Source organism: Neolamprologus brichardi, chromosome 4 (genome assembly GCF_056152115.1).
Source record: "Neolamprologus brichardi isolate AB-2024 chromosome 4, ASM5615211v1, whole genome shotgun sequence".
In the NCBI taxonomy this organism is placed as follows: Eukaryota; Metazoa; Chordata; class Actinopteri; order Cichliformes; family Cichlidae; genus Neolamprologus; species Neolamprologus brichardi.
In genome coordinates this window covers 11,740,848-11,756,322 of record NC_142107.1, presented here as the reverse complement: position 1 = coordinate 11,756,322, position 15,475 = coordinate 11,740,848, and the positions used below count along the sequence as shown (strand labels likewise).

Here is a 15,475-nt window from a genome sequence, read left to right as displayed (position 1 = left end):
CCCCCCCATCATGATCAAACATTGGGCGACAGTGGGAAGGAAAAACTCCCTTTTAACAGGAAAACTTCTAGCAGAACTGGAGTCAGAGAGGGACAGCCATCTGCTATAACCAGTTGTGGGCAAGGAGAAGAAGTCAGGAAAAAAACACACTGTGGAAGAGCTTAATAATAATAATGGTTACATACAAAGTTGTGTATAAACACCTAGTGGTGAGTGAAGAAAAAATGCTTAGTGCATCATTGCCCCTGGCCCCCAGCAACCTAGGCCTATTCCAGCAAACTGCTCTGTAGGGGTGATATAGTACTATGAGGTCTTGAAGATAAAGCACTGTCTGATTAATCAAGATCTAACAAACAGACACAAGAGGTACACTTCTTTTCAACCATCTAGAAGCAGATGATAATATCCTCTATCTTTAAAATCTGTTAGTTTATATTCTCATATATTCTTCACTTATAGATCTTTGTTATTTATACTTATATTTTGTTTAGTAAAGGGAATAAACTGGCAACAGCCTCTGTTGTCACAAAACATCATACCTTGCTCGCAGGGTTACCTTTTTGTGCAAGAAGCATAAAAAAACTGGTGAAATTTTAAGTCACCTGCTTCCCACGATCTATTCCCCCTCCAAATCTCTCCCCTGTGCCCGTCATATCTCATTATACACTCCTCATTTTGCCCCTCCTTCTATTTTTCTGCTCTCCTCAGCCCTCTTCTCCCCCCGCTACATTGCTCTCCCTGCTATCCTCCTTTGGCTTCCCTGCCCTTCTCTCATGGTCCACCCTGTTTCTCTCCCACTGCCACAGAGATAAAAGATAAGATGGCCACCTCCTCCTCCACTCTGGAAGAAGACGAAAGTTTGAAGGGCTGTGAAATTTTCGTGCAGAAGCACAACATCCAGCAGATCCTCAAAGAATGCATTGTGAACCTCTGCATCGCTAAGCCTGAGCGTCCTATGAAGTTCCTGCGGGAGCATTTTGAAAAGCTGGAGAAGGTTGGTGATGACAAAGTTTTGAGAGTCTCTGTGTCTAATGTGTGGAAACTGTTTTTTTTGAATGGGGTGAGTTTGTGTTCAATGTGATTGTATTACGTGACATGCGCTTTTCCTGCAGTGTAACTCTATTTGTGGATAATAATGATGGTAATGTGGCTAGTTTGAATGAAGTACTCTTAAGCTGAATCACATAAGGTGGAATTCTTTTTGAAATCAACATCTTCTGTAACTTGCTGGTATCGTATGTGTTTGTGAGGAAAATTTGTTACATTACATCTCCTAATTTGTTACATTACATCTGCTCACCCAAGGTTTGTACTACTGTATGAATACGTCAGTACCATCCCAGTTAGTTAGAGCATTAAAAACAGACGGTGCCCAAATTATTATCTTGGACTTTTCATTTTCCATCTTATAATAGGAGAATTCATTAGGGAATGCAAGAGGAGCACCCAGTGTCCTGCTTGCGGACTCAGACAGCAGACTTTTTGTATTTGCCCATCTCACTCTCTCAGTCTGTCTGTCTGTCTCTGAGCAGGGAGACAAAAGAGATGGCACATCCATTAAAAGATTAGAGGAGAGTTGGCTGTTTTGAATACAGACAAATGAAAGATCAGAGCTAGAAAACAGGTTAAAACAGGGGGTAATCTTTGTAGCTCAGTCCCTGTAGCTTAAACGCAACGTGACTGCTCAGTATGTGTGTGTGTGTGTGTATATGCATCTGTCTCTTTTCATTTTTAATGTGTTGGCTACTGTTGGCACTAGTACAGCAGTAAGATGTTTTTACAAAAAAGTTGCTTCCTTAAGTCTTTCTTTATTTATAAGACGCTTGTTGAGTTAAATTAACTGGAAATTACTAGGAAGCACATAAAAATAAAAAAGTTCAAATGTTTCAACCCTCTCTGAAGTGTTATACCTCAAATGCAAATGAAGCACTCTCTAAACTCGGGAATATTTTGGAGCATTTAGCTTAAATGGATGTACTTTCTTGGTGTTTGGCTTCGATCATTCGGAGAATCGTGCGTTTGGGCAGTTCATTCATAAGCAGATCATAGGATTTGTGTGTTTGAACAATGGGCTTTACTCTTACAAGTGGTTCATTAAGATGTGTTATTTGGGACTGAAGGCTATTAATGGTGGTCTCAGGAGGACTTTGCTTTAGAAATGCATTTCCAACAAGAGAAGTTATCGCGAAGAGAGATCAGATAGAGCTGATAGTGATTCTCACCATGCTCATGTCCAGGTGAAGGTATCCATCTTTCTTCTGTTGGTATGTATGTGTATGTGTGTGTGTGTGTGTGTGTGTGTGTGTGTGTTTTGCACTGTCTTTGTAAGAATGACTGGATTACACTTAATTCTAACTGCTTGACTAAAAATTTCCCCTCACATTCAAGAAAATGTCTTGTGTTCAGTTGGTTATTACCCTGACTTGTTTTTTTAAAATCTCTTTTAATACTATAGTTTTAATCTTTAGGACTGAATCAACAACAATGACAAAAAAGTTCAAGGTCAAGCAGGGCTCTTTAGCTTGTATGTCCTGAAATTGTTGGTGTATTTGCGTCTTAAGAACAAAGAGCAGCAAGTTGAGGTCAAGCAGCGTTAGAGTCAAAACGAGAACACTGTTGATATTAGAGCTGCTGCTGGTGTTGATGGGGACTGTAATGCTGCATAGCCAGAGAGGCAGCATGAATACAAATCAATGTGATGGAGCTCAGCAGAAACAAGCTGTTTGTGCGTCACCTTGTGTGTATCCCATTACAATAACAACCTATCATGTTAAGAAAAGACATACTGCACAGTGTGTAAGAAATAGGGATACATTTGACATGAGTGTTTTGTACATGTTTTACATCATTAATAAGTATGTGATCTAAAGTGCTATTCTTCTTAGAGGGAAAGAAATATGAAAGAGAATTATTGTAATACCTAAATAGTGAGCATAGAAAAGAGGATATCATTAATACAAGCTGTAAAAGTGGCTGGATGGAGTAAATGCATGCAACATGCAGGACTGTATGAATGTATACAGTCATTGTGAATGACAGGAGCCTTGAGGCGGCTGTTGTTGTGATTTGGCGCTATATAAATAAAATTGAATTGAACTATGCAGTACATATCCATCAAAAGTCTTTATAATAAGTAAGGGTGTGGGTAAGAAATATATACAGCATAATATTGAAATATTTTGAATGAAAATACTACGTTTTCTTAATTAAATTAAAATACTCTGGGGATACTAAGGCTACGTTCACACTGCAGGTCTTAATGCTCAATTCCGATTTTTTGATCAAATCCGATTTTTTTGTCTGCTCGTTCACACTACAAATTAAATAATGTAGATAACCTAATAATTATCCTTATTGCTGTTTTAGAGAGGAGCGGTGCTTCAAAGGATAGTTGCAGATTTCTGTCAGAATCTACAGATTATACAGTACAAATAAAATGTTCACGTTTCTCCAACGTTGTTTTCCCAGCAGTTTCACCGGATGGCCAGGAAGCGTTTGGGATCTCTTCTCGGGCGCTTCTCCGGCGCTGATAATTGGTGTCTGTCTTGTGTCCGTGACGTAAAAGACGGATTTAATGCGACTTGACCGTTCACACAGCAGTCGCTTTCTGAAACATCGGATATGTATCGGATTCAGTACCACATACGAAAGTGACCCAGATCGGATTTGAAAATATCGGATTTGTGCCGTTCACACTGTCATACCATGATCGGATATGGGTCGCATAGGGTCCAAAAAATCGGATTTGATGCGCTTTCGCCTGCAGTGTGAACGTAGCCTAAGTGTATGAGATGAGCCTTCTTGTTCAATTATCCTGAGATGATGCTAGCTGGGGAACTATCGAATTGGCTCAACAAAAAGCCATCAAACACTGGACACACTTAACTTGACAAAGCTACCTTGTAATACCGAGCAAGCTAAGTGCTGAGTCCCAAAAGTAAAAATAGGATAGCAACCTCCTTGCGTTAGCAGAAAAATTGGTGGTTGCCTGGTGATTATATTATACATTCTGTGACTGATTGCAACCTGTGGTAACTAAATGGTTGCTCATTGCTTGAGTGATCACAAAGCGATTGTACGGGTTGCTTGATAGGAGGCAACCTTTCTGCAAACAATCACAGTCTGACTTGGGATGGCTGATATCATCTTCAGAGGGACGGTCCAAGATTTGCAAATAATTATTATCTAATTTATAAATGCAGACTGACTATCAACATGTTGCCATTTTTATCAATGAGTACAACATGACTCAGCAGCCTGCCAGCTGGTTGTAATCTGGTTATATTTCTGTAAAACGGGAAGGCAGCTGAGTACAACTGTAATAGTTAAATGTGAATTTCTTTTAAGTGTGAATTTTTCTATGCACACAGCAACATATATGTGGTTTTTGATGTTTTATCACAGCTAATTGCTTTATCATCAGAAACAGATTGCATGTAATTACCAACTTGATCGACAAAGTTTAACTTTGAGGGCATTCGCAGTTGAAACAGTATTGTCAGAGCTGTGGGTTACATGCAGCACTTGACCAACTTGCAACCATCTTTGGACTTTCATTATAATATAAGGGAGTAGAAATTTCCCACTGTTCAGTCCTCCCCACTGCAGACCAAGTGTTTTCTGCAGCAAACATCCGATATTATAATTAAAAGCACAATAGCCTGACTGTTCAAATGATTGTAAAACAAAAAAACAATATTTAATTTCTCTTTACATGACAGGTGGTTTAATTTTTTTGAGGAAAAAGGAAAAGTGTCTCAAAATCAAGAAGATACCAGTGATTTTTACATGATGTCTTTTACATAAATGTTTTCTGTCAATGTGAACTTAAAAATAAAAAAAAACCTTTAAATTTTAGAATTTTTTGACTACTGTAGGGTTGTGTTTGTGAGGTTCCTGTGTGGCAATTACAAGTACATGGCCCTGTGATTATTGGTTATCATTGTGTAACTGTGTGCAAGGTCAAAAAAGCATCTTTGTACAGTAACAAACATATATTTTATTGCTCTAGCTGCAGTAGTTGAATTGTTATGTTGTTGAATGTTGGTCTGTGAAATCACTCGGTGTAAACAAGTGGTTCGAACAAACAAAAAAACTGCAGACTTGCAGTCCTCTTTCGCCGACAGTTGCCCAACATGGTTCCAGTCAAGCCATCCAAATCTGTGCTTGCGCTGTGAGGTCAGTCATTTGTGGAACTGAAACAGGCCATGTTTTGGTGACCCAGTTATCTGAGAGGCTTATTGTGTTTCTTTTCTTTCTGCCCACTGTAACTTTGAGGACAGTATTTCATTCAACAAGCCATATCCATTTAATCTGAATTTAGGGCTGCCTTTCTATGTTTGCTAAAAATATTCATCTTCATGTTTCAAAGTGGACATTTTTCACAGCAGAAGGCCACAAACGGAGGTAGAATATTTTAAAAGCTAAACAAATACAGAAATTGAAATATTTTTCTGGTCCCTGATCAGGCAGCCTTTTAGAGCCAAATGCTTTTGCTACAGGTAATAGAAAAAACCCTTGCCATGCCATCTTTTGGTATATTTCACCCTCCCTGATTGCGTGTTCCTTTGTCTTCTCTCACCACCAGTTTGTCAGCACTCCTCGCCCACTAGAGGCGGTAACCTAGGCAACAATAGTGGATAGAAGGACTGTAGTCCATCCTGTGTTCAATAAGCTCTTTTATTCACAAGTTTATCCCCTTTGTCCTCTAATGTGTCCACTTTTTTTTCTTTTTGTCTCTGTGCCAATTAGATCACTGGGGTATTCATTCTCCTCTTTTTCCAGACCTCGTCAGACCTAACCTCATATCTGCAGAGGATCAGTTTCATACAGCACAGCAGTCTTATCTGGAAAATCTTTTCTCTGTTATCTACTCTCCTCTCTTCTTCTTTGGTGTTGTTTTCTTTCTTTCTTTCTTTCTTTCTTTCTTTCTTTCTTTGAGAATCACACAAAATCATTAGTTTGACAAGTTTGTTTTTGACTTTTGTTTTGATGTAATAACACATCTTTTGTTCACAGCTGACATTGTGAATGTGGAAATAACAGCCATCTCTCTGCCTTTCATCCTGTCTATTTATGTATGGTAATGATGCCTTTGATCTCTACAATAGTAGCTTTGGATGGTGTTCTCATCTGCCATCTCTATGAGCTCAGCTCAGTGTGTAATTGGAGAGAAATGAGCTTAATTTTTGGCACATAGTACAAAAAGACAAAAGATTATTTCCATGCCACGTTAGCTGACATTTTTTCCCCCTGTTAATAGAAATAGGTTAGATTTGTTTCTTGTTAACACAGAAAGCTATTATAAGATTACCAGTCTTTTGACATTAGGGCTCCCAAACAGTGATTAAAAATAATTACTTTCTAATACAATGGGCTGATTGTCCTTTGTGAGAACCCGTAGAGAAGTCTATTTTAGATGGTTAAATGCATGCTGGACTAACCTAGAAATCTCATGAGTCTCCCAGGTTGCAGGTCTGTCTGAAAGCAGCACTATAATAGTGCCAGGAGATAATGTGTTAGTGTGAATTTATCACTTAGAATGAAACGGGCAGCTGGAAGCACAGATGTTTTATTGAATTTGTTATGCTTAATAGTGTTTTTTTGTTTTTTTGGCATTTTTGGTGCAACTGCTGTTGCTGGCTTTGTTTAACAAACATCCAATATGGAACACCTGGATATCTTCCCCCTTTGTCCTTTACTTTCCATGAGAACATATTTGATGACTTAGGTTGTGTCTCACTCGTACTTGTGCAGTTCTTGCTGTAACCATGTAGGAGTCTAGTGCTTTGATCTTTACATAACATGCCACCTGTGCTGGCAACTAAATGTTCAGCACAATGCCAGCCGTGACTCCTCGACTCCATCTGTATGTCTGGCATGTAATCACTCATGCCTTAGCACTGTTCTGTTAACTCTTATTTTCACATCTTATAGCAGTTTCCTTGTTGTGGTTTTCATTTTTATTGTTATTATATATTTATTTATTGCAGTGCCTATTAATTGCAGAAGATTTGTGGAAGCTTTCCATTAATAGCTTGTTTGGCTATGGTTAGATATGCCCAGCTGCTGTTATTAAAGACTTTTGGGTTATTCTGAGCAATTTGAACATTCATCACATTTATTTCAAAATAGGAAAAATAGTTGACAAACTCCACACTACATACCAATGCATTTTTTTTTGAGTGATCTGACTCATAACTTGTCTCAGCTTCTGTCTGATTATGTGTACCTCTTTGTTTTTTTTCTGTGGTAAATCTTGTTGTCAGAATGACTCATCATGCATTTCTACGAAAAATTATTTGACCTCCTGGTTCATTATTTTTGGCATATTTTTCAGACTTGCGTTTCAGATGAGTAAACAAATTTTAACATTAGACAAAGATAACACAAGTTAATACAAAATACAGTTTTTAAATGATGGGATAAAAAGCTTATTAAGGGATAAAAGCTATGAAAACCTATGAATTCTGCCCTCTACCAGAAAATCCAGAAGAAGAATGTTTGGACATCAGTTCATGCCCTGAAGCTCAAGCACACTCTGCAGGAAAATGATCAGAAACACCCCAGCAAGTCCATCTTTTAACAGCTCAGAAAAAAACAAAGTGTCCTATTCAAGTTTTTGCAGCAGAATAGCAGGCTCAAAATTCCTCCACAGTGATGTGACACATTAATTACCAGTTATTGTTAAATACTTGAGTGCAATTCTTGCTGCCAAGGGTGGCACAATCAGTTAGGCCTGGGTAGGTTTGGATACCTTTTTTTCCCCCTTAATGAAATAAACACTGATTTTAAAATAGTGTTTTGTATTCAATCGCCTTATCTCTGTGTAATATTAAAATTTGTTTAATAATCTGAAAAATTTAAATGTGACAAATATGTTTGTCTCACACTGTCGTTTTAAAGGGTTCTTCTGTCCCTGTTGCCCCTCATTATTTGATTTTTTTTCTACTTTTCTTCTGTCTTGTATCATCAGACGTCTACTCTTGGTAACCCTGCAGAGGACTCATTGAAATAACAATAAATTTAGGTATATTAACCCACTATATTTATCGATTAATTTAACTTTTGTTTTTTAATCGATCGCAATGAGAGAACAACATCATCCGTTTGATCTAAGCGTGGACAACTTGCCCCTATTTTAAAAGTGTAGTTGCAGCTAACCAGCTAACTTCATCCCTTCCTTTCTTGAGTTCCCTCCTGGTTAGATCATGATTGTGGTCGTCCTTCCCAGTTAATCTCTCTTCACACGTCTGACAAGCTCTCTCTTGCAGCTTGGACTGCATATCGTGATGTTAGTGTTTGTTCAACAGTAGGAGATCTGATTCATTCAGTTTTAATTAGCCTCCAGGCGTAATTGTTTGTTTGGATCTTAGGGCTTCCAACTTGTAAATGTAAATTAAACACGGGCCTTTTAGGCATTAAATTCATGTGTTTTTTATTTGAGCTGTTTTTGGCTGTGTTAATATAAGCTTTGAAACATGCATTAAAACAAATATCATTTCTTTTAGGAACAGAAGCTGATTCTGGATTGAGAAGTAATGTGATATTTGTATCTCTTTGCAAAGGGGCTAGTGTTGCGATGATTTTTCATTGCGTCATTGTCGTATGTCAAGTAAAACAAACGTGCCACATCTCCTTCAGTTTGCATTATGAGAGAGAGTTCCTCACTCTCTGTCATTGGATCAGTCAATCAGTTGCTGTCTCCCCCTCCTATGTAAAATGAGAAGGCTTTCAGTGCTCTTGGCCATTCAGCTGTCACTAGAACCTATCATAACAACTCCACCAGTCCCTTCGAAGGGCTCTGATTGACAATTCGTCAGAAGGGTTTGACTGTTTGTTGATTCTGCTGAAAACATTTAGAGGAGTATTATGAGTAGCTTTGGATCATCTACCCTATCATCTGCTTTCCTTTTTGTTTCTTTTACTTTGTCCCTGCCTTCATTATATTCTTTTTAAGATCAGTCTCCATTTGTGTAATCAAGTTTGATTGCACTAGAAGTGGGTGGATTAAACTAAGTATTGATAATACCAATACCAACACTGGTATTTGATTGATACCAGATCTATACTAGCGCAAAAGCCCACTTTCAAAATACATAAAAAATCTAAAAGTTGTGTTTTTTTGTGTTAACTAGTTTTATGGAAAGTAAAAGTAGAGTATTAATATCGGCGATACTGTTCCTGTATTCACTTGGTATTGGATCAATACAAAGTTCAACCAGCCTAGAAAGTTCAATCCATTTCAGCATCACAAACAATACTATGTGCCATGTGTGTCAAGAAGTTCTAAAGTTTTCCATCATAGGCGTAATTAGTACCTCCAGTTTCTGTGTTCATTTGTCACCACTATGTTAAATGGAGGGTACTCTGTCAGATCAGCCTGGCTTTCGTGCACTCACCTGGACTTAAACCTCCTCCTATCTACCTCACCCTGGTCCCTGACAGGTAAGTCGGACCCCCAGCCCTCACTTTATGATGGTCCTTCTTTGTCTTCTTTTACCTGCCTTTCACCTTCACTTTTCCTCTACCATTCTGTGATTTCTGTGAAAGACGTTATTTTCACAAGGTTCACATGCTTATTTCAGTAGTTAGTCAATGTTACATTCAGAAATATGACTTGTGAAGCAGTCGTTTCTTTGCTATCACTAAAAATGGCTATCATTACTCAGGATATTGTTTTTTTTTCCCCAAAGAAAGTCAATTAAATTTAATCAAAAATATATGTATCTCAATTTTTTGTCAATTGACTGGAGTTTTAGCTGCAAAAGATACAGTTTTTAATTTGGACTTAAGCTGCATAGTTCAGTCTAAAATACTAAGTGTAGTATAAGATGACGGTACTAACATACTGGGGCTTAGATGTACATGCAGTGCTGGAAAAAAAAGTGTAATGACTCTTTCACTCTTGGGTGTTTTTGTCTGCAAATCCAGGAAGAATCAGTAGAAATCAGTAGAATCAGTAGAAACATTTATAGGAATGTGCACAGTATTGCTAAACCAGAAAGACTATCATGAGAAAATGTTGTCACTACTCAGTGATGAAAATACTTATGAGCCCCTGAAACTAGATCCAGGAAGTGGCTACAGGAAGAGGGTGATAGACTATCTGAAGCAGTTAGAACAAGACCCAGGGGAGTCTACACCAAGTCTGTATGGTTTACCGAAAATACATTTACATACTATTTACACCTACAGGCCAGTGGACACTCTTTCAAGGATGAGGGTGTACACATCTTGGACAGGGAGGAACGCTGGTTTGAGCGCGGAGTCAAGGAGGCCATTTACGTGAAAAGGGAAAGACCATCTCTGAATTGAGGAGGGGGCCTAAGGGTACATCTTTCGCCATCTTACAATGCTGTGATTGCAGCCATTCCCCAACTCTCTGTGAATGGTACTCATGGCCATTGATCAGTGGTCTTTGATCAGTGGGTTTTGGTCAGTGGTTGTTGATCAATGGTCATGAGAATTTGCATAATTAAGATTAAGGAACTGACCTCCCAGCCCATTGTTCCTTCAGTGGGCTGGTTTCAGTCATTATGCAAATGTACTGTTTATAAGATTGGGGAAACCTGCAGTCAGCAGAGACTGAAGAAGTCACTTGGATGAGTGACGAAACATTTCTCCCACAAAACGCTACGACCAGATGAACAGAATAAACTTTTGAAGATTTACTTTCCTGGATGATTGAGCATGCATCAAGACATTTATAGGAATTATTTCAGTGTATAAGCACAATGCTGCTAATCTAGCAGTTTTGTTTTAGAGTTTAGATTTAGTTTTAGGGCTGAGGTCAAAATACCTGTCAGTTCAGGATGATGGATAGATTAGATTTTTAGGGTTAAGATTAGAGAATGAATATAGACAATGATGAGTTACCATTTAGACAGCGAGACAAGTTTGTGTGTGTGCTGCAATGATAAATCGAGTAAACATCTTTTCATTGCATTTGCACACCTAATACAGCAGTGAACTTTCTGCCTATTGTACTGTTGTAATGGTGTGAACAGAGTGATGAGTAGACTGTTAGCTCCGCTGGTGGATCAGCTCTGCATGCTTCATTACCTGTGTGTGTCTGTGTGTGTGGCACTTTGCTGTTTTTGGTTCACTCGCATGTTTTCAGTCCCAGCAGTGGCGAGTAAAGCTGTCTGATTTCGGACCAAAGGTGGCTAAGGTAATTGCCATGTCTCTTTTTCTCTAACTAATAGTGTTTGTGCAGTTTTTGCAAGAAGCATGATGGGTGGTCTCCCGGATGTGTGATTAATTACTGGTTAGTCAGAGCACTTCAAATCAGGGTTAGTCATATTTTTTTCATGTATACTTGGTGCAGATTGGTTCAGGGAATAAACAAAGCAGTTTGAACTACGTTAAAATGAGTCATCATCTGCAAATTAGTTTGAATTGGAATTGATGATGGTTTTAATAATGATGGGGAGTTTACATGGGACGTGTTTGTGTGTGTGTGTATGTGTGGGATTGGATTTGTGTCATCTTTTGTCTGTGGCTTCATTCTTTAATCTCTGACACACAGTCACTAATGGAAAGCCCACTTTATAAAGAGCTTTTGTGTCCTGCTTACGCCTGTGTCCTCCGTCTCCTCTCCTCTCACTGCCCCGTCCTATCTTTCTGGCAAACATCCGCTGATGATGACGCAGGCAGAGCAGAGGAGAAAAGGAGGGAGTGTGAGTCTGATATAGGGCAATAGCACAAAATCTAGAGTAGAAAATGCTATTTATTGGTGAATAAAAGTAACAGATCTGAATGCAGGATATTAATCATGTATTGGTTTGCTTTTTGAATGACAAATGGATTACTATCCTAGGTCGAAAAGAAAAATAGACTGAAGATGTGTTTTGTTTTGCTGCTGTACATAGCCCTGCATAGAGTACTTTAGCTGCTTAGCCTGCGTGTTGCTAGAGAAGGGCTCAACATTTGTCTCTTGCAAATGCTATTAGCTCGCAATGAACTAATGAAACTTGCTGTGTAGGCAGCAAAAGTAGACTTCAAAAGTCATACTTAATGTGTTTCTTGCACCCTTTTAATGAAGCACTGGAGCCACAACAATACAAAGACTTGTTGGAGCCAGACACAAAGTCCTCACTTGATTAGTGACCCACTGACCTAAAAGCACGTGGGCAAAGATTGAAAAACAAAGCAGTACAACTGCAGAACACTTGCACACATAGGGATTGTATGGGATGATTATGCATCCCTGTGGAAATGTTTGAACCCATTCATTGGTGAAAAACTCAAGCACACCATTTGGTCAGAGCAGAAGTCCATCTTGAAGAGTGTGACGTTTTTCCTTCTGTGATTTACCATAGATGTGCAAGCGAGTGAGCGAAAGCGAGAAGGCGTCAGAACTGGTGTGTACAAAGGTGTGTGAGCCATCGTTCCTTCCTGCTCAGACTCACCAACTATTCAGGATGCTCGCAGTACCCAGTTGTCATAGTGACGGAGTATAGCAAGAGGAGACCGCTCATTGCGCCACCTGATTGTGCGTGCGAGCGAGAGCAAAAGCGAGGGAGAGAGAAAGAGGAAAGCAGAGACAGAGAGTTGCGCAGGACCAGTGAAGAGAGAAGCTTTTTGCTGTGATAAGTGTTTTCATCAATAGACTTGTTTTTTGGCTGCTGTGTCGTGGGGATTGCAGACATTTTGTCATTTGCACGCTATCACTTTGTCTCGCACACTACTTGGATTCTCTGCTTACTTGCATGCAGACAGACACACACAGCAGTTGCTGTGCTAGAATGGCAAGATGCTGATGCATTGTGGCATGTGTCTCAGGTGTGCATGAGATGGGGATCAGTGTGTGCTGATACCCATGCACACTTTGACTTGATGCCGAGTGCCTCTGACAGGCTACGGGACTCATAGCCGGCCAGGCCAAGGGGCCCTCCATGCCATGGTAAATATCTCTGATTACAAACTGATCTCTAGTTAGCCTCCTGAAGCTAATCTGTGTACCTAATTGAGACTGAAACAAGTAGTGCAATTCCATAAAAGCCTTTTTGCAAGGTAAAGGTGCTTGCCCACTGCCTTGTTTGAGTGAAAGTGTGTGCATTTAGGTGGCTGTTAGTCACAGACAGCAGCAGATTAACAGTGTTTGCTAGTTCATGATTCTGTCGAGCACGTTTGTGCGTAAGTGTTTGTTTCGGCTCTGTAGAGGATGCAGTGTGTTACCTGATTGCAGATCTCACCACCTTGATTAAGCTCAGTTTGGAAGCTCTCCTCCCGGAGACTGCCTGTGCATGTGTCTGCAAGGTTATGTGTGTGTTTATGTGTTTGTGGCTGTATGTGTGCTCTGAATCTGCTCTCTGGTTCTGCTTCTCTTCTCCTCCTGCTGGCTGTGTTCCCGCAGGCAGTGACTCTGCGTAAGCAAGAAGCGCATGTATGCGTGTGCACACCGGAGTGTTTCACTTGCTTTTCTAACTCACGTGTTGGCATGAGATTTGCATCATCGTACTGTTTTGTGAAAGTGAGCAAAACATTAATACGAGTAAGAGGGTAATGGAGTCAGGCAGAAGGGGGAGTCGAATTGGGGGATGTTAGATGAAAGTACACTACATCAAAGGCTGAGTCAAAGTCTGAGCTAATGAATAACCTTGAAAACAACTGTTTAACTAGCTAGTGTTTTCTAAAATTGTATTGTGGATGTGTTGCCGTTCCAGATTTCATGATATTGTGCTGTTGTAATTATTGAAATAGTTTAGGAAGTATGTACAGAGAAGTGCTGACTTGTGATTTGACAGGTTTGAGTCTCCGTTTTCAGCTAATATGACAGTTTTTCACCATTACCTATGCTCTCCATCCCTTTCTGTGGCATTTTCTGTCTCTCTGCTGCAAGTTGTCTCTTGTCCTCTCTCCCCTTGTCGGTTTTTGACTACAGTGAATTGTCAGTAAATTTCTGCTCCCTGCATTCACTAACATTCTTACTCCTAGCTTACTTCCAGGTCCTTTTTCTTTTTACCTGTCTTCAGATTTGCAGCAATCATTTCATCTGTTAAACATCAGATAATAGTCAAAAATGCATATTACAGTGCACTAAAGTGAAAAGTGCAAAACTCTTTTTTACTGAAGTCCTTGAAAAGCAAAAGATTAAATCAAATGTTGCTTTAAATTTTCATTTTTGTTGGGTGATTGAATCAGGTCATGTTTTGCTTAACACAGTTACAAATAGGCTTGGAAGAGAGACCACCGACGCTCTGAAAAATCTGTTCTTACAGCAGTTCTCTTTGTGTTTATATCTTGTCTGTCTGGTGTTTCTGTACTGCAGTGTGAGAGTGCCACTTCTTGCCACGTTTGCCTGTCTGGAATCTTGTCTCTCTGAGACATCTTTGTTTATTTCCGACTGCACAGTGGCAATGCACTGAACTAGCAAACAGAAGAAAGCCCCAAGTATATATATAAAAGAAAATGTGTCATAGATATTGTTACTGCACCAAAACATGGGTGGTGAATAATACTGCTGTCAGCTCAGTTCTTACTGTGCTACTAAGTGCGTTAATGCATGAAAATCCACAGATTCACACCAGCCATTGTCAGTGTCTGTGCAGGAACGAACAAAGCAGTGGATTTTTGCTACCTTTGCACAAACTGTTTTCCCATTTCCCTCGTCTCAAAGCAGTCTCACATACTAACAAACGTTCAGTGGTTTGATTGTGTACTTATGCTAACGTGTTAGTCAAGTTTGCAATCAATAATTCATCACCTGCAGAGTGTTCAGCAGTTAAAAGAACAGCCAGCCGGAGGCACCCTGTGTCCCCCTTTGATGTCTCTATTCCTTGTTGTTCATTATCTGAAAGGAGGACAGTACCTGGTTGAGCCTTCTTCGTGCTGCATGGTCAGTTCTGCCAATATTAATATTTGATCCCTTTCATCATACCATCGCAGCCAGATGTCCATCCAGGAGTAGGACATTGATGTTTATTCTCTCACAGTGTCTGACCTACAATTCCACATGATGTTTTGTTAAAATGGTGGTTTGTCAGCTCTCGCTCATGTGATTGTTTTGAAAAGAATAACAAATGCTTTAAGATGATCTTGTTTGTCTTGCTTGAAGTTACTGTAGTCTTTTTGCACTAGTAATAGTATTTGCTGTGTTCCTATGCACATTTTGTTACACATTAAAGAATTTGTCTTGGGTACTCCTTTTTGAAATACCAGCATTTTCTAAAAAAATATTTAAATAGCCTTGTCCATTTATCTCCCTCTCTTTTTGCTTGCAGCTCAAAAAATCTTTTCTCTTTGCTTCTTGCAGGAAGAATGCAAGCAGATCATGGCACGCCAGAAATCTAACAGCCAGTCAGACTCACATGACGATGAAGTTTCTCCCCCACCACCCAACCCTGTTGTCAAGGCCCGTCGCCGCAGGGGCGGTGTCAGTGCCGAGGTTTACACCGAGGAGGACGCTGTCAGCTATGTGCGCAAGGTCAGCCTTATGACGGATACATACATTAACATCTGATTGCAGAGA

At 39.6% G+C, this 15,475-nt stretch overlaps 1 protein-coding gene across 2 annotated transcripts in view; it reads left to right on the top strand.

Annotated features, from left to right (window-relative positions):
- prkar1b (protein kinase, cAMP-dependent, regulatory, type I, beta) overlaps window positions 1–15,475 on the top strand; it is a 66,031-nt gene that overhangs the window by 953 nt on the left and 49,603 nt on the right. Inside the window, exons 2-3 of one of the 2 annotated variants that reach the window (XM_006791445.3) lie at window positions 807–994; window positions 15,260–15,430. In XM_006791445.3, the coding sequence (XP_006791508.1) occupies window positions 821–994; window positions 15,260–15,430 (345 nt within the window). In that variant the 5' untranslated portion in view covers window positions 807–820. Of the gene's footprint in view, window positions 1–806; window positions 995–12,485; window positions 12,908–15,259; window positions 15,431–15,475 lie in introns of those variants that run through there. The other variant, XM_006791446.3, reaches the window with a different exon arrangement.